The sequence below is a fragment of the Triticum aestivum genome, chromosome 6D (assembly GCF_018294505.1).
Source record: "Triticum aestivum cultivar Chinese Spring chromosome 6D, IWGSC CS RefSeq v2.1, whole genome shotgun sequence".
NCBI lineage: Eukaryota > Viridiplantae > Streptophyta > Magnoliopsida > Poales > Poaceae > Triticum > Triticum aestivum.
This window is the reverse complement of record NC_057811.1, coordinates 486,168,903-486,195,544: the sequence shown is the minus strand read 5'-3', so window position 1 is coordinate 486,195,544 and position 26,642 is coordinate 486,168,903. Positions and strand designations below refer to the sequence as shown.

Genomic DNA, 26,642 nt, shown 5'->3' with positions numbered 1-26,642 from the left:
GTCGACTTCACTTTCATCGTGACATCCACAGCCAGGCGGCGGACTCCGGTGGAGAGTAGGCGTGGACACGGACGTGCCCACGTCCAGCGAAGAGTAGACTTGAAACATGGACGTGCCCACGACCGGCGAAGAGTAGAATAGGCTAATTACTTTTGTTATGTAAAAATGTTTGGTGTGTTCGTTTCAGTGATCCGCATTGGAGTTGCCATAACCCTAGACCATCAAATCCGGAGAAAGAACAACTTGCAAGACACATTCATGCCTCTATATTTTGGCTTAACACATAGATTTACTAGTTGCTACGTATTTATTTGTTCACATATTATAGACTTAGTTATTTCAGCGTAATAAGTAGAAGTTTTTATTTATGTCAAGTCGCAAACCCAAAGAGCGACCAAACGCCAAAGCGAACGACTTCCCGGAAACTACTTGGCTTCCTTCCTCGCGCGCCGCGACCGCCGCCGGCGATGGAGCCGCGGCCGCCGCCGTCGCCGTCGCCGCCTCAGGCGCCCCCCTCCTCCGCCGTGCGGGTCCTCTCCCGCGCGCCTCCCCCCGCCTCCGCCCCCTCCCCCTCCCCGGCCGCGGCCGCCTCGCCGCCGCACGACGGCGGCGTGGTCGTCGTCGGCTTCGTGGGCGGCGCGGGGGGCGCCGCCGCGCGCCTCGCGGACCGGATCCTCGACGCCCCCGTGTTCTCCCCGGGCGGCTCGGCCAGGACCCTCGCCGGGGGCATCAGGTACCACCGCGACGGGGACAAGAGGATGGTCTTCCTCCACCTCGCCTCCCCGGCCCCGCCCCCGCTGCGGGAGGCGGGCGGCGGGAGCACCGGCGGCGGCGACCTCCCGGAGATGCTCTTCATGTTCTCGGTGAGTGCTGCCCCTCACTGTGATTCAGCCATGGATGGATTAAGCTCACTGCTCACCAGATGCTACTCTTAACTCTGAAGCCATCAGATTTTGTGCTTGCCTGACTGCTATGCCGTCTTGGTCATATAAGGCTTTCTCGCAGTGTTGCGACGAAACTATTGTGCTTGCTAGCTACTGATGCAAAAGAGCGAAACTTGAGAAGAATCTGGGGGCATAATTTTTGATACGCTGTATTCAAAGTTCAGACTGCACATAATATTTCTTATTATGCCTGCTTGGACATTTGGCCATTGTAGGTGGTCAAGTGCATAGCCTTTTCGACTGGGTGTTACGATTCTTATGCTGACTGCTACAAGTTCCAGTGATTAGTTGCAAATAGCACTGTTTTCTCATCCTCATTCGCAAAATGTAACCTGAACATGAAGTGACTGTTGACTTGCATTTTTTTACCTGCTTTTGGAAATTTGGTGCTAAGGTGGAAGGGTTGGCACTATTTCCCTGGTGTCACACTGCATCATTTTTAATAGAGTATTGGGGGAACTAATACCGTCGCAGATGGATGCTAAGTTTGTGGAAATTCCCGCGATCCAGACATGGCAGGGTCATAACTACTAGTAGCTTTGATAATAATAGCTAGGGACTTACTTTGGTTTACTTGGTCTATGCAGAGCTGGCATCTCAGAGCTACATCTCCAACAGTTTTACTTGCTTACAACTTACATGTAATGGCATCTAAGATTTAGTGCTGATCATAAAGATAATAGAGTTCAGTGCGATACCTCCCTTATTATTATTCTGTTTGTTTCATTCACCAATGTAATGATAAATAGCTTTGGAAACAGAGGTGGCTAATTGAAGTTTAAGATTCACTTATTTGAAGGTTGATTCTGATATGTGCTTTTATATTTTTTTGGGAAATTCTAGGTTTGCCATGTAATAATATTTCTCCAAGAAGGCTTCCGGTTTGACACACAGACCTTGAAGAGTTTTAGGCTGCTGCAATCTTCGAAGCATGCTTTTGCACCATTTGTGAGGTCACTAGTAGCACCGGGAACGCCATCCAAAGCTGCTCCTTCTGGCACGCCAGGGACACCATCCAAAGCTACTCCTTCTGGCACCCTGACTCGGCCTACCCGCAGGGCTTCATCAATCTCCCCTCCGGCACGCCGTGGAGGTCACTCGGGACGCCAACCCTCAGCCATCTCGTTGATGTCAGGAACCGGTTCGCACGCTTCTGTGTTGCCAGGCCAATGCATCCCTGTTGTCCTCTTTGTCTTTGAGGATGATATCATTGATGGTCCAAGTGATGCAACAAGTTTGGATGATATGGGGGAGACATCTTCATCAAATCAGGCTTCTGGCACTTCAAAAAGTTCTGGCTCAGTGGTAATGCTCGCCCGACCAGCCAGCAAATCTGAGGGTAGTTTCACCAAGAAGCTGCATTTGTCTCTGGAAGGTCAGATCCGGTTCTTGCTGAAGAGGTGCCGGACACTTACCGGTCTGGAGTCAGGGCATAATGGTCCAAGGGGTGCTGGTAACGTGAGCCATCTTCCTTTGTTCTCACTTGATTCATCCAGAGTTGTTGCCCTGTTGGACCGCTCAATTAATAAGAAACGGGAGCCACTGGATATCATCGCAGGACTGTTTGAAGATTCTTTCAGCTCCAAGTCATCGTTGGATGCCGCTTCACTAGAAAACAACTGCCAATCTGCAAACCACGAAGATGTTCAGTTGATCAAGGATTTTATATTTCGGCAGTCCGACGGACTGAGAGGGAAAGGCGGGTATTCAGGCAATGCGTCTGCTGGCTCTGTTGCTGGTGTCGGTATGGTGGCTGCGGCAGCAGCTGCAGCAGCTGCGTCCGCATCATCTGGGAAGCCAGTTAGTGTTCCTGATCTCCCTAGTTTTGATAAATGGTTCTCCATTAGTACATCTATTATATCTGGACTGATTAGTGCAAAAGATGGGATCGATAATTCCGAAAGTGCGAGGGGATCATCTACTCATGCAAGTTCTAGTTTGAAGAACGAGCAATCTAGTGCTATTGAAACTGCTTTATCTTGCTTGGAAAGCAACAAGGGGCTTAACATGAAATTTTCCTCATCGTGGTGCCAAAAGGTGCTTCCAGTTGCTAAGGAGGTGTACTTGAAAGATTTGCCTGACTTTTACCCAACTAGCGTGCATGAAGTGCAGCTACAGAAAGCATTGCGATCCTTTCACTCAACAGTCAAAGGACCGGCTGTCAAGGTATTCTCCAAGAAGCTAGAAGATGAATGCAAAACAATATGGGAAGCTGGAAGGCAGCAATGCGATGCTGTCAGCCTTACTGGCAGGCCATGCAAGCACCAGCGCCATGGTAAATTATCTTCATCAGATGCTGTCGAACAACATTCTAGTGGTTACGTCTTCCTCCATGCATGTGCCTGTGGACGGTCGCGTCGCCTTAGAGATGATCCTTTTGACTTTGAGACAGCCAATGTATCATTTAACTGCTTCTCCAATTGTGAGGATCTACTACCCACCCTTGTGCTACCGAGGGGGGTTGATGCTAGTTCATTTCCGGCATCCTCTTGGCGTTTGGTGCGCCTTGGAGGAGCAAGATATTACAAGCCAACGAAAGGGTTGCTCCAAGCTGGATTTTGCTCAAAGGACAAGTATCTTTTGAAGTGGACAATATCTCTTGGCAAAGGACAAGGAAAAAATGGCACCCATGCTGCCACTAAATCTTCCTCCATGACATCTAATGTGAACCCCCAGATTCCACCTGCTGTTTCTAGAGAAGTAAAGTCCATCACAAACCAAGCCGCACCAGAAATTAGATCTGCAAAGCTTGAAAATCCCAGAAAACAACCTGAAGTGCAATCAACGAACAACTCAGCTATTAGTTTTGGTAAAGGTCATCCAAATTTTACTATGAAAAAGCCTTTTGCTGAAGTTGTTGCTGGCAGCACAACTAAAGATTCTGAGTTTCCTGCTCTCCAGCTGAAGAGACCACCAAAACCTGCTGGCCGGAAAGATGAACGGCAAGTGAGCGCAGCGGAACAGACTAATGGCCGAACCAATGCAGCTCTCAGTCAAGGACCTGTAGCTGAAAATGAATCTGAGAAGATGAGCAAAAATATGAGCAGTGAAACTGCTGATGGGAAGCCCTTTCTACAGATCGGGGGCAACATAGTGCCAGTTACTGTTGGAAATGAGACTAAAGAAGCTGCCCAAACCGTACAACAGTTTGTAGTATATGTGGGATTTGAGCATGAGTGCTCGTACGGTCACCGTTTCTTACTGTCAGAGAAGTATCTTAAGGAAATTGATTATGAAAGATCTTATCAAAACAATGAATCAGAAAGTAAGCACAATTCACAAAAGTTGCCCCCAAATGCATCTAAGTCGGCAGCAACTACAGGAAATGGAAACAGTGGGCGGAAATCCAATAGGCCAATGGAATCATCAGGGAGAAATAGCAGGCAGCAATTGCTTCAGCCCGGCGTTGACGGAGAGACCTTGCGGCCTGCTCATATTCTGTCAGATGCACATACTGTCAGAAAGGGAGAACATTCTCTTCAATACATTACAGCTGATGATGGTGGAGAAGCATATTCACTGTTGAACAGAAATCTGCCGATATATATGCACTGCCCACATTGCAAAAGCTCAGATGGGAAGGGGCATCAAGATGTAAAGGTTGCTGGTGCTGTGTCACAACTTCAACGGATTTTTATCGTAAGTTTATTTTTCAAGCTACAGTTCTTTTATCAGCATTTTTTTGATGATTTACATTGGGAACATAGATTGATAGATGTTAAAATTTTATTTCTAATACTGATCTTTAAGCACTCCCTGCTTAACATTGCAGTATCTATATAACTGATCTTTATGTCATTCCACTGATGTTGCTTTCCGGCGCAGGTGACGCCTGATTTCCCTGTCCTGTTGGCTAGCTGCCCACTCGTGCAGTTTGAGGTGGGTACAATCAATCAACAATACCTATGTGATCTTCTAAACACTTCAATGCTGACCAAATGAATTAGTAAATCATAGTAATACAGATCATGTGAACTCGTGCATTATCGTATTTATTACTAATGGATTCCTTGTTTTTCCTTTTGGGCATCAGAGGTCATGTCTGCCATCAAATGTATCTGACCGTGATCAACAAGGATCGTTCAGTCTTGGATGCCGAGTTCTCCTTCCACCCGAGAGCTTTCTTACCCTGCGGCTTCCATTCGTATACGGTGCGGAGACAAGGGATGGAAGCACATCCCCCCTCAAACACCTCGAGCAGCAACCAGAGCTGACAGCATGGCTCGTCGGAGGCACAGCTTTGCAGATCGTGTCAGCAGGACACGTTGCCGAGAAAGAAGCCAACGTGCCGTGATGCACTTGGGGGAGTCTAAGGTTTTGATGAGTGGTCCAGGCGTAACTCTACTCACTTTCAGGACGTGCATGCAGCAGCCAGCAGGTAACCTTTGTAACAGTAGTTTTGCACTCTCTTCATTTCTCAACATCGCTCTCTTTTCGTGAGATACGTATAACTTTATCTGTTTCTTATTCTTCAGTATGTGTTGCGCGCTCAAGGCATGATTCCTGTCAGAGGTGTTTTGCTTGTGCTCCTGGGATTTATTTATGCTGCCGAGCTGCTGATGTAGCCACTAGTACAAGAATACTGCAGAGTCAGAGATACAGGTACATATATGGCTGCAGCTCTGCATTTTTACTCTTGCTGTGTCATTGTGATGGATCATCATCGGTGACATCGTTTGGTAGTGTTTAACCGATGGTTTTAGGATTTGTTTTGTTTAGATCCACCCACCACAGATGAGCCAAACCCCGCTGTGGCCTGTTACAACCCTGGCGCTGAAACTCGTGTTTGGTGAAATACTCTTAACCTTGTATATATATTTGTATAAAGCGAGAAAAGGCGTCCGGTCGCTGGATGATGTGTTGCACAGAATAGTGGTGTTTGGAACAAAGTATTGCCCCTCCAACTCCATATGATGCCCACGAATCCTTTCTTTCTCTCATGTTTGCCATACATACATGGTCGTTAGTTAATTCATTCATACATACATGCATGGTTGAGACAAATCTTTGAGAAATAACCCTGAACACTTTGCATTGCATGCAGCCTTTTCCCCGGAGAAAAAACGTGGAAGCTCGAGGTCGCCATGCCCCGCCCGCCGCTCCTTCTAGGACGGAGATCTGCGACGCACCGCAGAATGTCGAAGCACATGAAGACCCGCCCTCGGGTTGCCGAAGTTCAAAAGGCAGAAAGTGGCGAGGTGGTCACATGCCTGCTCTGCTCTGCTTCACCTTGCCCAACAACGGTTGGTTTTCACGTGAACACGGAGGAATCAGGACGGCGGTGTTGCACGGTCTATGCTGTGTAATGCAACCGATTTTCTGATTGGGTCGCCCGATCGAGGCACCGTCTTTTTTTGCATTTGACAAACGGCTGTGCTCTGCTACCTGACGATCTTCTTCTTGGCTGGCTGAACTGGGTTTTCTCCAACGAATTATCTGCAATCATCTCCTCGTATTTGTTTTTGATCAGACAATCTAAATGATGTAAATTTACTACGTAATAAGAAGAAGCAAAAAACCCTCTGCAGTGTGCAAATGACACCGAAAACGTAGCGCTCTGTCAACCAATATGGAATCACAGGGGCTCCAAATCTCTGTCACTCCGTTGCGAGAATCAAGCAGCTGAAGTGAGTCCGATTACGCAATCGCTCGGTTGCAACACGGAGATTCAATAAACCTCAGGCCATTCAGAAGGGCCGCCGCTTCCGCTGTCGCCACATCAAGCATGTGATGAACTAAGCATGTCAGAACCCGCCATGGCTTCACCTCCATCATCTCCGAGGACTGAGCACTGCTATAGGGACGACAACCTTCTGCCCGATCGATCTTCGCACGACGGGTCTAATCAGCCGTTAGATTGCATTATTTTCCTAATCACTGCCGTTCACATTAGGCATCGTGCCTGAATCGTCCGTAGACCATCGTGTGCAGAGCACTTTCGCTGAGGACTTGTGCAGTTGATCAAAGAAAGACGTGTCAACACTCAGTTTGCAGGTTCACATACGCTGGGCGCAAGACTGTTTTCTTGATAATTTTGTGTATTCTAGTATAGTGTGTGTTACACCTCATTTTTAAATGGAGAATATGTGTGGTTTTCCACTCCACAAAAATGTGCGGTTTTACAATGGAACATGAGTTCATTTTCGTCCGACAGACTTTGGAGTTATATATAGGTGAATTAATGGGGTGCCAAGAAAGAAAGAAAGCAACAGAGAAGCAACAAACATGTGACGTGAGAACGAGATCGATCGATCGACCGATGCCATATCCATGGAGCATGCACCGTGCGAGTTGCGACTACTCTTTCGATCGTTGCTGCCAGTTAAAGTAGTGCATGTCACGGAAGGAAAAATATACTCCCTCAAAAAAACCGGTCGGGGATGTGGGGGTTTCTGGCGTTGAAGTAGAAGGCACATTCAGATGGAAGACCGAGGCGGCGGCAGCTCGGCAAACAGCATGGCGTTGAGCAGACGGATGAGAAAAAAGTGACCGAAACACACAGCCTATTTTTTTTTCAAAAAAACTTCCGATCTATTCATCTTTAATCATGGCAGTACAATATATTTCAACACAGCGGTGAGACCATCTTTCGGCGGGCGAGTTTATTTATAGGAGAGATGATATGGTCACGGTGCATATAATATTAGGCGCGAGGATTAGTGACAGGCTCACCCCCATTTGCCACTCGTACCAGGGTCTCAGGTCCTTGTTTGGCAGGGCCTCTGCGAGCCAAGCATCGCCGGGCCATAAAACGAACCAAAGCCATGGACACGGGCGCACGGACGCTCTCCTCCTCTTCTCTCTCCCAGCCCGACATTCTCCACCACGAGCGCAGCGGCAAGGAGATAGAGATCGTCGATGGACGGGCACGCCGTGGACGAGCTGATCCGGCGGCTCCTGGACGGGAAGAAGGGCAAGGCGCCCGGCAAGAAGGTGCAGCTGAGCGAGGCGGAGATCCGGCACCTCTGCGTCACCGCCAAGGGCATCTTCCTCTCCCAGCCCAACCTCCTCGAGCTGGAGGCCCCCATCAACGTCTGCGGTGAGTCGAGTCGCCGGAGTCCGCCGGAGTCGGACGCACGGGAGCAAGCTCTCGTGCCGCCATGCATGCATGCATTGTCGATGGGTGGATTCAGTTAGTTTTGATTGACGTCGTACGTGGGGTTCTGGATTTTTGGGTGCTCGCGGTGCGCGTGCGTGCATGGCCTGCAGCCGTGTGCCGCGGTCCGTGGGTCCCCGTCCCTGTGGCCTCGCCTCCTTGCGGCCGGTGGCGGGGGTTGGTCGTCATGGAGCGGATCAGGGCTGGCCGGCTCCTCGCCCAGATCCGGGCTCGGTTCGTCTCTCACCACCGTAGGAGAATTAAATTATTAGGAAGATTAAGTAACATTACGTAGGTGGTTACGTAGGTGTAGGATTATTGGTCTGCTGCTCCCCTCGGGTGACGGCTGGTTAGACGGTGTCGGACATGTGGCCTCGTTGCTCGGCGATGAGACACCTAGTCTCATGTACGTGCACTGATAGAAAAAATGCCTTTAGTCCCGGTTTGCAAAGGCCTTTAGTCCCGGCTGTGCAACCGGGACTAAATATGCGCGACTAAAGACCCTCCCTTTAGTCGCGCCTCTTACAAACCGCGACTAAAGGCTTTAGTCCCGGTTCTCGTGGCTAACCGGGACTAAAGGCCTCCTCCGTAGATTTTTTTTGGGAATTTTTTTTATTTTCAAATTTCTGAATTATTTTAACCTCTAATCTCTAATCACCACCCCTCATCACTGCTCAATTTAACCTCTAATCTCTAATCACCCCTCATCAATTCAAATCATCTAACTTCCCGGACGGTCACCCATCCTCTCACTACTCCAGCCTGAGCACGCTTAACTTCCGGGTTCTATTCTCCCTCGTTTCCAAGTCTGCACTTGTTGTTTTCCTGACAATAGTAGGATGTCAATTCTATTAACCCTCAGGAATTTAGCTTGAGCATGAAGTGACACATTTCACTGTTTGAGTTTGAAACTATTGTTTTAAAAAACAATAATTATTTAGTAACACTAATATTTCTGGAATAATTAGTTTGACCATTGTTTGACCACTGTTTGACCACAGTTTGACCAGATTTGACCAAAATTTAAAAAAAACTGAAATAATTATTTAGTAACACTAATATTCTAGAATAATTAGTTTGACCATTGTTTGACCACAGTTTGAAATTTTTTGATTTTTTTGCCTCTCCAGATCTTAAAAGCCCCGTATCTTTTTTTCTGTTAGGTTTTTGAGGATTTTGAAGCCCATGTAACTTTTCGAGTAGATGATTTTTCATATAAAAAACTTTTTCATCCGAGTTCGTATGCAAAAGTTATGTCCATTTTAAGAAATTCCAGAGAGATTTTGCAAATAAAGTCGAAATTCATATTTCTAAATTTTCCCAACAACTAGACCACATATCACATGGGAAACTTATTTTATTTTATTTTTTTGACATTTTCATCATTTTCTTTTGTTTTTTCTAAAACTGAAAAGGCGATCCACGGGCGGGGGGGGGGGGGGGGGGGGGGTAGAGTTTGAAAATGAGGCCTCAAATCCCTTTAGTCGCGGTTGGCCAGACCAACCGGGACTAAAGGTCTTCGGGCCGGCCTGAGGACCTTTAGTCCCGGTTGGCCAGGCCAACCGGGACTAACTAAAGCCCCTCCCGTCCGCCAGCGCGCGCTGGGCCCAGATAGTTGGTCGCGGGTCTCCTCCCGAACCGCGACTAAAGACCCCTTTGGTCGCGGTTCGATTATTTTGGGGACTAATGGGGGCGTATGGAAGCCTCTTTTTCTACTAGTGGTGGTGCATCTAAGTGTTGAAAATTGTTTCGTCATAGTAGTCAAGTTGGGGTCTGTTGTGATGTTCAAGCTCTTGTGGTGAATGTTTCTTGCTTTGTGATATAATCTCGAGTCTGGGTTTGTTTTGGCTGTCTTCGGGTTGTGGATCGCCAAGTCCTGAGTGGTAATCCTTATGTCTTTTTGGTTTTGTGGTGTCACTTGTTTGGGGTTGTGTTTTCTTAACATATAGCATAATCGTAAATGCTCACACACACATACACTTATTCCTATGAACGCACACACGCACGTCACATTTCTATGAGCACCTCTGAGATACTGAGCTGACACAACATCTTGGGACTGAAGAAATCATCACAGGCGCCTCGTAATTGATGGAAACCACTTCTCCCAACCAATTCCCTTCTTAATGATTATACATACAACTCTGCTGCATGGTATGGAAAAAAATGATTTTGACGTGCTTTTGTGCATGCATGTGTACGTGTCAGGCGACATCCACGGGCAGTTCTCGGACCTGCTCCGGCTGTTCGACTACGGCGGGCTGCCGCCGAGCGCCAACTACCTGTTCCTGGGCGACTACGTGGACCGGGGCAAGCAGAGCATCGAGACCATCTGCCTACTGCTAGCGTACAAGATCAAGTTCCCGGACAACTTCTTCCTGCTGCGGGGCAACCACGAGTGCGCCTCCATCAACCGCATCTACGGCTTCTACGACGAGTGCAAGCGCCGCTTCAGCGTCCGCCTCTGGAAGCTCTTCACCGACTGCTTCAACTGCCTCCCTGTGGCGGCGCTCATCGACGAGAAGATCCTGTGCATGCACGGCGGCCTCTCCCCGGACCTCGACAGCCTCGACCGGATCGCCGAGATCCAGCGCCCCGTTGACGTGCCCGACCAGGGCCTCCTCTGCGACCTCCTCTGGTCCGACCCCGACCGCGAGAGCCCCGGCTGGGGCGAGAACGACCGCGGCGTCTCCTTCACCTTTGGAGCCGACAAGGTCGCCGAGTTCTTGAACAAGCACGACCTCGACCTCATTTGCCGCGCCCACCAGGTATTGCAAACCTCTCCCCTCTCCTCTCCATCCTCTATGCATTGTCATTGACGGTTCTTGGCATGCCAATATAACGGTTAACATTTGAGGAAGCATAGGCTTTCCTACACCCCCTTATCTAGCCATCCATTTCTGCATCGTGATCTGTGCAAGTACTTTTGTCTTTTTGTTTCTCACAAATAGAACAACATATGAACCTCAAACTTTACACGACAACAAAACATTCTTACTACAATGTGGGAAAAAACTTTCAGATTCTTTCGTGAATCATATATAGTAAATATTATTAATTTTACTCAAAAATATCTCATTTTGTATATTTATGTCGGACAAAAAAATCTGAAAGTTTTTACCCACATTGTAGTAAGAATATTTTGTTGTCCTGAAAAGTTTGAAGTTCGTATGTTTTTTGTTTTAAAGAAAAAAAAAAGAAAATTTTATGTAGTAAGTTAGTTGTGTAGCACAGATCTCAAAACAATAGTAGAGATTAAAAATAAGAGGTGTCTTAAAGCCCGAGCTTCAAAAATCCACATTTACAATGTAACAGGTTGTGGAGGATGGGTACGAGTTCTTCGCGGATCGGCAACTGGTCACCATCTTCTCCGCGCCCAACTACTGCGGCGAGTTCAACAACGCCGGCGCGCTGATGAACGTCGACGCCAGCCTGCTCTGCTCGTTCCAGATCCTCAAGCCCTTGAGAGCCAAAGCGCAGGCGGACTAACAGAGTATTTATGTTGTTAGAGGCTCGATTAGAATCATGGAGATCTCATAGATTTGCATGCACGTACATATTTCTCCTCGCAGATCCATGGTTCTTTCGAATCATTTGCTTGTAATTCGTTATATATGTACGATCCATGTATGTCTCGAGAGACTCCGTAGTTGGAGGCTTGGGCGTTGATATGGAGCGGCCTCCATTGGCCAACCGCTCACATAGGAAGAAAGTTTCAGCTCCCTCCTTGTCCTCTCGCGTGGCCCATTTCCTTGCCCTATCAGTTGCATAGCCGGCAGAAGACATCGTAATCAGAGCGACTTCTTCCTAAGATCAAAAGGAGACTGCATCTAGCCAAGCCCGACCTCAACCTTTCGCCATGACCACCGCCTCCACCCAATCCAGCACCATGAGTGCCCTCTCCACATCCCTTGCATCATCATCCACCTTTGCACCTTCCTCCTCTAGCTCTACCTATTCCATGTCCATGGGACCATGAGTGCCCTCTCCACATCCCTTGCATCATCATCCACCTTTGCACCTTCCTCCTCTAGCTCTACCTATTCCATGTCCATGGGACCCCCACGTCAGGAGAAGCTAACGAGGAACAACTTCCTCATGTGAAAGGCTATCGTCCTGCCTCAAATCAAAGGCGAACAGATGGGCCACCGCATTGATCCGGAGAGCCAAGTGCCGCCAGAAACCCTCACCACCACCAAGGATGGGAAGGAAGAACAGATCACAAACTTCGCCCGAGTTCTCAGGTATGCACAGCAATAGTAAGTTCAAGGTTTTCTGATGGGTTCACTTTCTCGCGAGATTCTTGCGTAGGTGGTTACCCTACAAACATCGGCGGTGATGTGGGCAGCGATCCATGCCACGTTTGCTGCCCAAACCCAAGCTCAAGCTATCAATACTCGGATTGAATTCACAAGCCTCAAGAAGGGAAATCTGAGCATGGCCTAGTACCTTGCCAAGATCAAGATGCTCGCCAACGAGATCGCCTACACCAGATCAGCGCCGACATGCGACAAAATCGTCTCTCATGTCCTGGCCGCCGTAGGACAGGTTTAGGGTCGGGCCGCTTTTTTTGTTTTAAATGTTCGTAATGAAATGAAAATCCGTCGTGTTTGCACGAATCTCGTCCGATTTATATGAAAATCCACTGTGTTTACATGAATTTCGTCCGGTTAGTTGAAATGGTGTTTTAAATGTATGCGGGTAGCGTCGGATGGCCGACTCCCGCATCCTTGACCGCGGATTGGTCATGAGCAAATTTGCGGGCCAGCGTGAGAGATGTGTTGGAGTATAATGTCCGGCCCTCTCCCATAGTTCGGACTTTTGGATGAGTTGGCTGGAGCATGACTTTTGGGGTGCAGGTGCCCACCCAATGCAAACCAAATCAATCACTTCCCTCATGTCTGCTAAGAAATCAAGCTAGAGAGTAGAGAACCACTCCAAATGTCCAACCCCTCGGAAGGAAGGAGTAGGGGCTGCAGCTGGATGGACGCCGGCGGAGCGGCGGCTTTGCATGCATGCATATAGGTGGAGCGACGTCACTCACATGGGGTGAGATGATGAGATGGCCGGCCGGCCGGCGTGGCGACGTGCATGATGATGTCACTCGTACCTAGCCTAACAAAAAGGGACCATCCTTTATATATGTGTCTCTCGCAGCCGTCTTCTCACCTAAAAAAAGCCCAGGGTTCCTCTACCTTCCGTCGGCACCGCTGCCGGCCCGTCTCGGCTCAGGTGGCCTTAGGACAATGGAGGCGCGGTGGATCCTGACCTTTGCCGGCGGAAGAGCTCTGGTTTTGAATGCTCTTTTGAGTTTTGTTATTAGGGTTTATGTCCTATTCAGAAAAACAAGACGGGCGGCGGTTCTCTGTTTTGCCTGGCTCCGGCGAGGGAGGGGCAATAACAACGACACATCTTCGGCTCGCTTCAATGCTTTTAATCATCGCTAGGTGGTCTTTGTATCTGGTTATAATTTTTTATTATTTTTGATATACGTTATACTGCCATGATCAAATATTAATAGATCGAAAGTTTTCCCGAAAGAAAAAGATGTCACTCGTACCAATAGGCCCCACCGCCACCGCCGGGAAACTAGCCTTTGCCACATATAGGCACCACCACCACCGCCAACTTGCATTGTTGTTTCTCTTGTTCTTTCTTGGAAGGGAGGATGTGTGATTACTGCGTAACCAGTGATCTAAAATCTCTTATAAAAGTTTACAGAGAAAATAATAATTAACTAATTAGTGTGATGAATCTAACGATACCATATTGTTTTTGTTGTAAGTCAGAAGTGAATGAACGGATCAAAACCTCATCTTTATTTCATCGATGATCAGTACATATATATACAACCAGAGCAGATGCAAAGAAGGGAGGCGTCCGATCGTGGGGATGCGACGAAAGGTCGCAACGGTTAGCATCTGCACGTTGCAGTACAGAGAGGATTATCCCTTTAATTATAAATTAATTAAATCCTAACACTCCCCCTAATCCTCGCTTGTCCTTATGACTGATCATACTTGGAATCATCTCCTCCAAAAACCTTGTGGGAAAAAATATGAGAAGATACATATAATATGCCATGAAAAACTCCTCCAAAAACCCTGTGGGAAAACAAGGAGAAAATGACATATCACCATGCTTGTATTACTATTGCCTCATTGAAAACCTCTCATGAGAAACCATTCAGGAAAAACTCATAAAGGAAAAGAGTGCAATACAAAAGATCTGAAGATCTCGAACAGGTTATCATTCGGGAGTGCACTCCCCCTGAACCTTGCAAATAACAAAGTCATCTCATATCAATTCTATTAACTTATTTATGGAATGAAGAACTTGGTAAAGACTTTGTGAATAAATCACCAAAATTATTGGATGACTTCATTTGCAAGATATTTATCTTCCACCTTTTTTCAACTCATGGGAAATAAAATACTTTAGAGCCATACACATTCTAGTGTTTCTCTTTATAACCTGTCTGCATCAGCATAATACAAACAAAACATTATCTTCATAGATAATGGTGGGTGGTTCCTACCAACCAATCCACTTGAACTTTCAACAAAGTTCATCATTCCGTGAAGTCACATACATTCATGTGATGGTTCATACAAATCAACAATTTCAAAATGACTAGTGGATGCAGCCACTAAAATATGTCTTCCCGACTTCCCAGAGAAGGTCACACCTTCATTTGAGGAGACAAAAACCAGTCTGTGATCTAGGATTATGGGGATTTAATATATACCCAACATCACAATATCCAACCATGGTCATATCTTGATTTTTTTCTCATAGAACAAACCAAGATCTATGGTGTCCAGAAGATATCTAAAAATATTCTTCACACCAACCCAATGCCTTTTAATAAGTGATGCATTATATCCAGCTAATAAATTTACTTCTAATGAAATACCAGGCCTGGTGCAGTTTGCTAGATACACGTGTGCTCTCATCGCACCGCGATATGGAAACTCAAGTCCAAATATCTCTTCATCACTGCCATTAGGCCTTAATGGGTCCTTATCTCTAGTAATTCAGAGATCTCAAAACCATAGTTCTTTAATGGATATCACTTATCCATGTTGAACTTTCAACAATCTTTTGGATACATGTAGACTGGTGAATAAGTATTCCTGAAGGAATACGCTCAAGTTCCAAACTCAAGCAAAGTTTGGTCTCAACCAAATCTTACATCTTAAACTCCGTCATAAGATGATTTGCTTGTCTCGTGTATTTTTTGTGTAGTTCCAATGATATTTAGATCATCAAAATACACATAAATTGTGCAAATCCTTCTTTGGATTTCTTGATGGGTATACATGAGCAACTATCATTGTTTGAGTAATCCTTCTGACAAAGGAACTCACTCTGTCGGTTATACCACATCCTTACCGACTTCAAGTAATAAAATGACCTTTGAAGCTTTCACAATACATGTTGCGAATAAATTCAGAATCTTCATTCAACCAGGAATTATCATAGAGATATATGAATCAAGTGACTCATGCAACTATGCAGTCACAACATCCATCTGGTTGATAAACAAATTCATTATTCACTGCCAGTGATATTAAATATCGGAATGTTATTCCACTCACAACAGGAGAACATGTTTCATCTTAAACGATGAAGGGTCTCTGCGTGAAGCCATGTGCTACAAGACTCGCTTCATATCTCACCACCTCTTGGTTTTCATTTCTCATGAACAAAAAAACCCATTTGCTCCCCCGGGGAACAAATCCAGAGGAGTGGGTATTACTGATCAGGTCAATACCCCCTCTTCTTGAGAGCGAGCGCATCCTCAATTGTTGCCTTCCTTTGGATCAACTAGAGCATTTTAGACACTCAGCCATGCATGGAATTTGGTTCTAGATCCAATCCAAGGTCTTTTGCAATTCATGAGGATAAATAAATATCGACATAATGTAGTCTTTATTATATGATTCTCCCGAATCCATGTCCATAGTGTAGATTTCATCATTACCTTTTGACTCTTTGTGATTTCCCACAACAGTTGAGTCAAGGCCTTCCGATGTCCCAGCACAAAAATTTGTGTGCACACTCGTGCTGTGTCCTGGATGTGTCCAACATCCTTCAGGTGTCTTTCAACCCTTGGTTGAATATCAACATGAAGTTGACCTACATTTACTGTTTGAGGATTCCTCATTCCCCTTGGACGCTTCCATGAAGCCTTGTCCTCTTGTGTCCAGATTCCTCCTCCTCTTCGGTGGCCGAGTGGACCTATGGGTCACATCCACTCTTTCTGACACATTCACTATGGGAATATTTTACTTTATGACACCTATATACTTAGTAAATGCAACTGGCAGATTATTTACGATACTTTGCAAATTGATAATCTTCTGAACCTCCAGTTCAGACTCATTCGTACGTGGACCTCAGGACTAGATGTCTATTCGCATCTCAATCTATTTTCTGCAATTCAATGTGGTCCATATCTCTCCCTAATGCCGGAAAATGTCCTGATCAAAATACAATCAGCGCACCGGGCCATAAACAAGTCCCCTTCTTAGGACTACAGGTACTTTATGATTGACGGAGAATTATACCTCACATAGATCCCCAATTTCTATGAGGGCCCATATATGTACGCTGCGGTGGTGAAATCGGTATGTATCCAACACAACCGAATTATCGAAGATGGGAAATACTTACTCATTTCCACGTACTAACTGCAACGGGGAGACCATATAATATGCAGTTCATTGAATTTGTATATGCAGTATGTAAAATTGCAATGTCCCCAACTAGATGTTGGGAGATTACAATTCTGTCGGAGCAATCTTGCTATCAACTTATCCTCTTGACAAGTGATTCCGCAAGACCAGTCTGGATATGTACACAAAGTACCAATATGCTCCACAGTTATGCCTCAATCTAGGCAGTAATCATCAAAGGCTCATGAACTAAATTTACAGCATTATCCATTCTGATGGATTTTATCCTGTGCTAGGATTGATTTGCTCTCAAATTAATGATCTGAGCAACCAACTATGTAAAAGCATGGTCCCTTATAATAAGACACACATTGGACCATCTCACTGATGCATCCAAAAGCACTATAAAATATGTGAATATCCCATATAACGGTTGAATTGGATCACATATATATCTCCTATCCAAGGAAATTTAGTGGCCCATCCTCTTTCATGAGATAAAATGACCTTGTGATCACTTTCCCGGTTTGCACACATCGTGCATATACAATTCAATGAATTTAGAAACTTCACACCGTTTGATTTGTGTCCAATTGGACCATCAATAATTTTCTCATCATCCCAATACTAGGGAGACCCAGGCAATGTTGCCATATCTTGAACTTATCAAGACTCTAGAAAATTATCTTATACGCCAAATGCGTATCTAATATAATGTATGTATAGTACAATCCAAAAGATAGAGAAGATATTTACTCTAGGATTTCATTCAAATCCCTTTTGCTGAGTCATGAGTAGGCTTCCAACCTCACTCGCTTTATGGGTTTCAACATAGAAACCATTGGGAATATCCTTAAAACTCAGCAAGGTACGAGTAGAATCTAGATACATCGATGCACCCATGATTACCATGTAGTACCCATAGGGATTGTAATTGTGGCTTGACCAGAACCAACAATTACCGTATCAAGACCACAATTGTCATGACACTTCCATTACTCTTATCAAGATATTGCAATGGAAACACTTAATCTCCCAAAATATCGTGTTAGTAGACCCAGTTTCCACTTAACACATTTCCTTCTCAATTGGATTATTTCGTTAAGTTTCTAAAGAGAAATAAACCAATTTTAGCATATGATTGAACTCATATGGAAATAATACATACATCATAATCTATATATGTCAGAGGACATACCACAAGCATCATGTCTGATGACATAGCTATCATATTATGTTGATGGACATAATTCATTTTACAGCATGTAATATGTCTATAGCCATCATTACAATGCATGACAAAAGAGACTGAAGCCGGTCTCCATATATGTCAATAAAATTGAAGTCCACCAACATGTCATCGATACTCAATAGTGGACCTTCCTTTTGCTGAGCATGATCCTAATTGCCCATGTTCCGAGGAACATCAGGGAACTTTCAACCATTGGGAAATCATTGTTATTGCAAGTGAAGTAAGATTCACACTTGTTCCCATGGGCCTCTTGCCCTTAGCCAATTGATGGATGTACAGATCCACCAAATGCATGGAAGTATCATATTTCCTTGCATTGTGAGTCGTATAACCACATGTGTAGCAACCGAGGCTACTGACCTTGTCATTCTCCAAGAAATGGCTTTTGCCCTTTTGTGCTCCATTCATATTCTGCTTTTCATCATGTCTCCCCTTTCCTTCACCATTGATGAAATTGTTCAGTCAGATCCTAATAAAAGGATTGAAAGTGGAAAGCATTTCGATGAGATTAGCATCTGAAACTACACTATTGTAGAGTCTCAACTTTCAGTTGATTTGATGCACAATAGAATTGTATGTTGTCACTGACTCGAAGTCATGGAATCAGACGAGCGTCCATTCTCTATGCACTATAGGTATCATCACCACTCTCTGTTGATCTCAACAGATCAGCGTGTAAGTGATGTGAGATGAAGTGCAATTGAACATACTACGCTATATCATCTATAGCAGGAGCCCCTGAGCAGGTGCGGTTATGGTGGAACTGAGATTCATGCAAACTCGGCAAATTCATTCTCGATATGTCCAACATATCTTGCATGAAATATTCATGCCCATTAATTTACTCTCTTGTAAATTAATTTTCAATAATCATCAACATGTAGCAACCATCAAATTGATTGATCAAATACACTAGTGTGCTTTATGATACAGTAATATACATGAAATTACTGTAAATACACATACATGCGAAAACTGCACAGCCAAATGCTAAAACAGAAAAGGAAAACATTAAAAAAATGGTCCTGGGCCGACTCTGCACAACCCAAACCAGTGGGCACAACCCACATGTTTTTTCCGTTCTCGCTTCCTTTTTTTCTCGACAGATGGGCCTTTGGCCGGCGCACAGGCGCGCACCGCCCCAGATCGGATAAGGGAGCGGCGACGGGACGGCTTCCGTCCCCATCGACCAACTGCCCCCAATTCCGCATTCCAATCCAAACGGCGGCCGCCTCCCCGCCATCCGGCGTCGTCGCCTCAACGACGAGGGACAGAGGGGCCCGGCTCGCCGTCCTCCTCCCCTGAAGGAGAATTTACTCCCGCCGCTGCGCAAGCCATCCTGTCGCTTGTCTCGACGATGCGCCACCGTGTGCTGACGCCGATGCTCTGCGCGGTCGCGCCGAAAATGTTTTACGGAACCATGGTTCAGCCGAGCCTACACTCGACACCATTGATTTTTAGACACTATTCATGAGGATCCGTGCATGGTTGATTAAAAATGCAGTTGGCATGCATATTTATTCATGAGGATCTATACATGGTTGATTAAAAAATGCAGTTGACATGCATGTCACAGATCCACATGTTGTAGGATATTAAATCGTACGGCATAGACCATAGGTTCGGCTGAACCATGGTCCTAAATCACGTCTTTCGCCGTCGCGCCGTTCGACATCCGTTGGCTGCTGCCGAAGCCGCGCCTCACCGACGCCATGCGCCGTCGCGCCGTTCGACATCCGTTGGCTGCTGCCGAAGCCGTGCCTTACCGGCCCCAAGCGGTCGTGGGCAAGGCGCCGCTGCGTACACCATGTACGTGGTGCCGCCAACGCCACTGATGCGGGTGAGTGGTTTTCGCCTGTTACCTCCCGGCTGCATGTGCGTGATGTGGCTGACGAATTCCTTCTTCTTGCTTGGAGCATCGATTATATCTCCTGCGCATAGGCTACATGCCGATTAGTTATTAGATCGTTGATTTAATCACAAAAGGCAGCTCCTGATTCATATTTTGTAGCGATGCATGATCTTCTTTGCCATGGATGGCCTGGTGCCTCGCTGCGTTCAGTGCCCAGAGCACCGTCTAGAGGCATTTCCTCTCTTCTGTGATCTTGGGCGTGGCCTCATGACCGTCGTCAACGCCGACGCCGAAGTTCACTGCTGAAGTCTGCGTCCCTGCGTCGCTTGGTCGCCATTGTTTGAACGTGAAGATCGTACGTAATCGATGCCTCCTATTCTTCCAGCAATTTTCTCTCCCATGGAGTTCGCCGGACATGAGACTGCCAGAGTTGCTGCCTCGATTCTCGCCGGGGACGGCGAAGTTCCTCTGGCCTATTCGCTCTCTGCGGAGAGACGTGCGTGATAACGTGTTGTAAGTCAAAAGTGAATGAACGGATCAAAACCTCATCTTTATTCCATCGATGATCAGTACATATATATATACGACCAGAACAGACGCAAATAAGGGAGGCATCCGTTTGACACTAGCTAGTATACACGAACGAACCACATGGCCTCGAAAAATATACACACAGAAAATAAGGGAGGCATCCGTTTGACACTAGTTCCTAAATATAAGTCTTTTAAAGGTTTGTACTGGTTTTCCTAAATATGAGTCTTTTAAAGGCAGGAGTAGTAAGAAGTAATCTTGTACTTCATCCGTTTCTAAATATAAGCCTTTTTAAAGATTTTAATATGAACTACATACGGAATAAAATGAGTGAATCTACACTTCAAAATATATCTATATACATATGTATTTAGTTTATATTAAAATCTCTAAAAAGACTAACATTTAGAAACGGAGGAGTATGTGTGGATGAACTTTGTACTCACAATCCCGCGGAAAAAGGAAAAAGAAAAGCTCTGTACTCTCCAGTTAAGAGAGAGATCGAACTCGTACGTACACCTAGCGACTACCATACATAAATACAAAGTGTACGTACGTGGTTGGGCGTGGCCCCACGCAAGTCGATAATGATCCGTACGCAATTTAATTAGGTACGTACTGCCGATCGATAGCTCAGTTTTTTTTTTTTTGAAGCTTCGATAGCTCAGTTTTGTACACTTGACTGACTGGCCGACGAGGCCAATCGAGTTTAGCGGTGGCAGTTAAAAGTCGTTGTACGTCCTAGCTAGAAGTAGTATTACTCCTACTGGTTGTAGCTGGTTCAAACTGGGAGCTTAAAACTGCCAAGAGAGAAAAAAGAAACGAGCACGTGAGGATAATAATCGTGATAGACCATGCGAATGAGACTGATGCGTGCCGCATCCATCCGTCCGTCCATCCGTCCATGGACGGACGTCTTTGCATGCACCGTGCGTCCACTAGATCTTGACGTCTTTCTTTCCCTTTTGTTCTTTCTGTGCTGCTGTGATCAGTTAAAGTGCATGTCACGGAAAGTATACTTGCAGTACCTGGCCGGTACCCATGCGGCCACACCACAAAAGTTAGTAGCAGCATATATACCTTGCATGCGTGATCACGCACTCGATCTCACTTTTTAGTATACCGGTCCCATCATTCCAATTTATTCATAGGATTTTGGTACGTAGTTCAGTTGACATCCAATTTTTATATCTAAAATATCTCTGGGCACTTGGTCGCGGGGTATATGTAAGAACTGACTCTCTTCTCATATCTTGGTAGGGCTGGCCGCTTAATGCAGATACGGGTCCATAATATGTTTTGAGTGGGGCAAAATGTTATCGAGTCGGAGCAATTCTTTGAAAAATTCTGAAACTGAACTTTTTTCTACCAAAAAAAGTATACTTCTATTGCAAATTCAATATCCCCCCCCCCCCCCCCCCCCCCCCCCCGCGCACGCGCACAGATACCCTCATGTACGGCTGACTGTGTAGGTGATCTATGCTCCAACAATCGAAGCAGAAGAAGTTGTTTATGGTGCCATGTATGGTTGGAGCAACTGCAGATGAGATGTTTACCCTACATCAATGGCATGCAATTTAGTCTTTAAATTACCCATCCAATACCATTGGTCGATGTCTTTTTAATTTGTTGAATCATCCCACATTTACTTTTCGATGTGTTTTGAACTCGTTGGGCTATGTGCATCTTCGCTATACAAAGGTACGTTTTTACTCGTCATGGTTGCACCGCCTCGATGCGGTGTTTTGAGTCAATCACATCTCACAAAAAAGATGAATGGAGATATTGCTTGAGTCATCCAAGTAAAATCATGGTGTTCTAGCTTCCTTTAGGATTCAAAATGTCATAATATCTTCAGGTTGTTCTCGAGACATAATTACTTCATATGAGAAACCGTTCAATTTCTTCAGGAATAATCGCTTCGTCCGATTTGTTTGACCTCAACGTTGGAATTTGCTTGACATTGTCAAATAATCAATAATATAAGCCTGGGTGCATCAACGAAACATAGGATGATGGGTTGATCATCCCTTCTACAAGAAACCTCCATCCTATTCCGGGCCTCCGGTAATTTGTCAGCCTAGCTAACACAAACAAAAAAGTGGGTATGTGTACAACATAGCACACACTAATTATAGCGGGAGGATTATATGCGCTTGGCAGGTAGCCCAAGCCCGTGGAGGTAGGTTAATCATGTTAACTCTGTCATCTGTTTCTGTTGACGATATTGTACCTATTACTTAACTTGATTCGGCAGCTGGCTGGCTAGCTTGCAAACAAGACAAGCTCATCTCCAGGGAAAAGAACCTGATGCATATGCTGGCCCTTTGATTTTACTTGGTGGTGGAGAAACCAAACCACAAGATGCATGTATCCAAAACACATCTCATCCGTCCAAAGTAGTTCTAGCTAGCTAGTGTATCCAAAACACATCCCATCCACCCAAAGATAGTGATACGAGCTAGCTAGGTAGCAAGTCATACATCCATATACACACACAAACATATGCGCATATACATGTACATGTGTATGCACAGATATGCCAAATTGCCCAACACACACACACACACACACTCACCTCATGCGTCACTAGCTAGCTTAGCCAAGATAGATAGAGCATCTACAAACATGCTCAACTAGCTACCTCCCAATTAATTGCCCCCCTTTTTGCTTGCACCGTACCCTCTCTATATTCCCTTTCCAACTTTGCCTACTTCACTATCCATATCTTTCTCAGTTAACCAACTGCAACAAGCTACTAGATACTAGCTGACTTGATCAAGAGGAAACGTGCATGCATGCGCCACCACTCGAAACGACTGTCCACTTGATGAATTAAATTAAATGTAATTAACAATGAAGCAAACAGTTTAAGAAGAGAAAACGTTCACTGATTAATCACCTCATCAATTGATCGATTAATTAACTTACAAGTTTAAATAAATATAGTTTGTACAATATAAAATGTGCCTTTTTGTACTTGCATGTGGGCAGTTGCCACTTAACTAATAGGGCTGAACTAAGCATAGAAAAGAAACGCAAAAGGTGGATAGTAGTAGGCCACAACATTGCACCCACTCCCTTAATTTGCATCACATTTCAGACAACCCCCACCACTCACTCACTTGCTCACTCACTCACTCGGCCGGCCTCATGCACACACACTCATCGATCCAACTGGCCAAACCTTTTTCTTCTGCTCACAGGTCACAAAGTGGATTTTTTTTTGATTCCAATATATATATTTCAGCACCAATATACATGCTCGGTCAATCGCGTTTACGTGGTACATATACATGTGGATGTTAATTAATTTCCTATAGTCAACCTTACGCCAAAGAATCGAAAGAATCAATTGTATGTTACAGTTTCCTTGATATGTTCCAAGGAGCAAATTTGTAAGTATGTAATTTCGTATAGAAGAGGAGGAAGAAGAAGAAGAAGAATGACCGGACAATCAATCGGTGCTAAGAGCAACTCTAGCTGACCCCGCAAAAATTTGACCCGCAAAACGCGTTTGCGGTTTCACGAAGATCGCGTTTGCGGGTCGAAAACATGCACGGCCGAACAGAACCCATATCAAAACCTGCATAATTTGAAAAAACACTTTCGCGGGAGAAATTGCACAAACATAGTTCATCACATACTACATAGTTCATCACATGATCAACAAACTACAAGCATAGTTATACTACATACTACGTTAAACTAGTAATGGAGGGGTTGGATCTGACGGCGGCGAGGTCGCGGCAAATGGACGACGCCGTGGAGGAGCCGGACGCTCAATCCTAATCGCCGGAGCTGCACAGGTCAACGTACTTCGCCGCCTGCTCCGCGCGGATGCGGCGCCACTCCTCAGCCTTCTCGTTGGCAGCGACTGGTGGGGAACGTAGTAATTTCAAAAAAAATTCCTACGCACACGCAAGATCATGGTGATGCATAGCAACGAGAGGGGAGAGTGTTGTCTACGTACCCTCGTAGGCCGTAAGCGGAAGCGTTTTATCAACGCGGTTGATGTAGTCGTACGTCTTCACGATCCGACCGATCCAAGTACCGAACGCACGGCACCTCCGAGTTCTGCACACGTTCAGCTCGATGACGTCCCCGCCTTCTCGATCCAGCAAGAGGGGCGAAGTAGTAGATGAGTTTCGGCAGCACGACGGCGTGGTGACGGTGTTGGTGAAGAACAATCTCCGCAGGGCTTCGCCTAAGCACTACGAAAACTATGACGGAGGATAAACTAGAGGGGACGGAGTTGCCGGCACACGACTTGGTGTTTCTTGATGTCTCTTGGGTGCTAGCCCTACCCCTCTATTTATATGTTGAGTCTTGGGGTCGAAATTTGGAGTAAAAGCCTCCACAAAGTCGGTTTCACCCGAAAGACAAGAGTCCTTCTCGGACTCCAGGGCCAGACGCCAGGGTTCCTGGCATCTGGACCCAGACGCCAGGGACCCTGGCGTCTGGCCCCTGGACTCCGCAAAACTTCCTTTTGCGCTTTCCAAAAACCTTGTGGGCTTTCCCCTTTGGCCCAGATAAAGTGTTCTCGTGCCCAAACATTTCGGGAAACATTAGGAACCCCTTCCGATGGATTCCGGAACCTTTCCGGAGATCAAACACTACTATCCACATATCAATCTTTACTTCCGGACCATTCCGGAGTTCCTCCTCATATCCGTGATCTCATCCAAAACTCCGAACAACATTCGGTCACCAACATACATAACTCATAGTACTATATTGCCAACGAACGTTAAGCGTGCGGACCCTACGGGTTCGAGAACTATGTAGACATGACCGAGACACCTCTTTGGTCAATAACCAATAGCAGGACCTGGATGCCCATATTGGCTCCTACATATTCTACGAAGATCTTTATCGGTCAGACCGCATAACAACATACGTTGTTCCCTTTGTCATCGGTATGTTACTTGCCCGAGATTCGATCGTCGGTATCTCAATACCTAGTTCAATCTCGTTTCCGGCAAGTCTCTTTACTCGTTCCGTAATACATCATCCCGCAACTAACTCATTAGTTACAATGCTTGCAAGGCTTATAGTGATGTGCATTACCGAGTGGGCCCAGAGATACCTCTCTGACAATCGGAGTGACAAATCCTAATCTCGAAATACGCCAACCCAACAAGTACCTTCGGAGACACCCGTGGAGCACCTTTATAATCACCCAGTTACGTTGTGACGTTTGGTAGCACACAAAGTGTTCCTCCGGTAAACGGGAGTTGCATAATCTCATAGTCATAGGAACATGTATAAGTCATGAAGAAAGCAATAGCAACATACTAAACGATCGAGTGCTAAGCTAACGGAATGAGTCAAGTCAATCACATCATTCTCCTAATGATGTGATCCCGTTAATCAAATGACAACTCATGTCTATGGTTAGGAAACATAACCATCTTTGATCAACGAGCTAGTCAAGTAGAGGCATACTACTGACACTCTGTTTGTCTATGTATTCACACAAGTATTATGTTTCTGGTTAATACAATTCTAGCATGAATAATAAACATTTATCATGATATAAGGAAATAAATAATAACTTTATTATTGCCTCTAGGGCATATTTCCTTCAGCGACGTTGTGGGCGGCCGCCTGCCGCCACTCGAGGGCTTCGAGCTCCTCGACGTGGCGCCACCGCTCCTCCTCCTCGCGCACGCTCCGCTTGGCGACGGCGGCGGCGACGGCATCGAAGTCCGTGACGTAGTCCTCGGGCCCGACGACTCTGCGGCGGCCGAGCGGAGCGGGCTCCTCGGGCTCCTCCTTCACTGGGACGAAGGCGAACGGCGCCGGCGGCTCCGGCTCCTCCTCGTCGTCCGACCACTCCCTCTTCACGGGGAGGAAGCCCGCGCCGGAGGACGAGGAGGATCCGGCGTAGGACCTCGCAGTGGAGAAGGACGCGCGCCGGCAGTCGTACTCCTCCGTCTCGCGGCGGTTGAAGCTCGCCGGCGGCGACATCCCGTGGTTGGTCCACCTCCGGGCGCCGCGCTTCTTTGCGCCGTCCGACCGGACGCGCCGCTCGCGCTCCGGGTCGTGCTCACGGCCGGATCTGCTGCCGGGGCTGCGTCCGGAGCTCCACATTCGCCCCCACATGGCGGCTGGAGGCGGGGCGGGTGGTCGCCGGCAGCGAGAAATTGGAAGAGGGGAAAGGGGAATCGAGTGGCTCGCGGCGGCAGGGGGATAGGGTTTGGACCGGCAAAAGGGTCGCGGAACCGCAGTTATACTGCTCGGGGCATGCGGTTGGCAAAAAAATTTGCGGGACGGGCGAGTA

At 46.2% G+C, this 26,642-nt stretch overlaps 2 protein-coding genes across 2 annotated transcripts; both read left to right on the top strand.

Moving 5' to 3' along the window:
- Positions 1 to 397: 397 nt before the first annotated feature.
- Positions 398 to 6,413, top strand: LOC123146250 (uncharacterized). Its single transcript, XM_044565865.1, has 6 exons — positions 398 to 863; positions 1,788 to 4,583; positions 4,770 to 4,823; positions 4,978 to 5,322; positions 5,420 to 5,546; positions 5,989 to 6,413. The coding sequence occupies exons 1-4, from the start codon at positions 468 to 470 to the stop codon at positions 5,236 to 5,238; spliced, it is 3,507 nt and encodes a 1,168-aa protein (XP_044421800.1). The 5' UTR covers positions 398 to 467; the 3' UTR covers positions 5,239 to 5,322; positions 5,420 to 5,546; positions 5,989 to 6,413.
- A 1,213-nt stretch (positions 6,414 to 7,626) lies between these two features.
- LOC123142212 (serine/threonine-protein phosphatase PP1) lies at positions 7,627 to 11,635 on the top strand. The gene is made up of 3 exons (XM_044561208.1): positions 7,627 to 7,983; positions 10,249 to 10,808; positions 11,356 to 11,635. Exons 1-3 carry the CDS (start codon positions 7,803 to 7,805, stop codon positions 11,527 to 11,529), a joined length of 915 nt encoding a protein of 304 aa, XP_044417143.1. The 5' UTR covers positions 7,627 to 7,802; the 3' UTR covers positions 11,530 to 11,635.
- The last annotated feature ends 15,007 nt before the right edge of the window (positions 11,636 to 26,642 follow it).

Bases quoted from the DNA above. Each gene is read 5' to 3' on its own strand.
- LOC123142212 (XM_044561208.1), top strand. From the start codon at position 7,803: ATGGACGGGCACGCCGTGGACGAGCTGATCCGGCGGCTCCTGGACGGG. The intron at 7,984-10,248 runs GTGAGTCGAGTC...TGTACGTGTCAG, and splicing joins GGCCCCCATCAACGTCTGCG to GCGACATCCACGGGCAGTTC. The intron at 10,809-11,355 runs GTATTGCAAACC...ACAATGTAACAG, and splicing joins TCATTTGCCGCGCCCACCAG to GTTGTGGAGGATGGGTACGA.
- LOC123146250 (XM_044565865.1), top strand. From the start codon at position 468: ATGGAGCCGCGGCCGCCGCCGTCGCCGTCGCCGCCTCAGGCGCCCCCC. The intron at 864-1,787 runs GTGAGTGCTGCC...GGGAAATTCTAG, and splicing joins AGATGCTCTTCATGTTCTCG to GTTTGCCATGTAATAATATT. The intron at 4,824-4,977 runs GTGGGTACAATC...TTTGGGCATCAG, and splicing joins GCCCACTCGTGCAGTTTGAG to AGGTCATGTCTGCCATCAAA.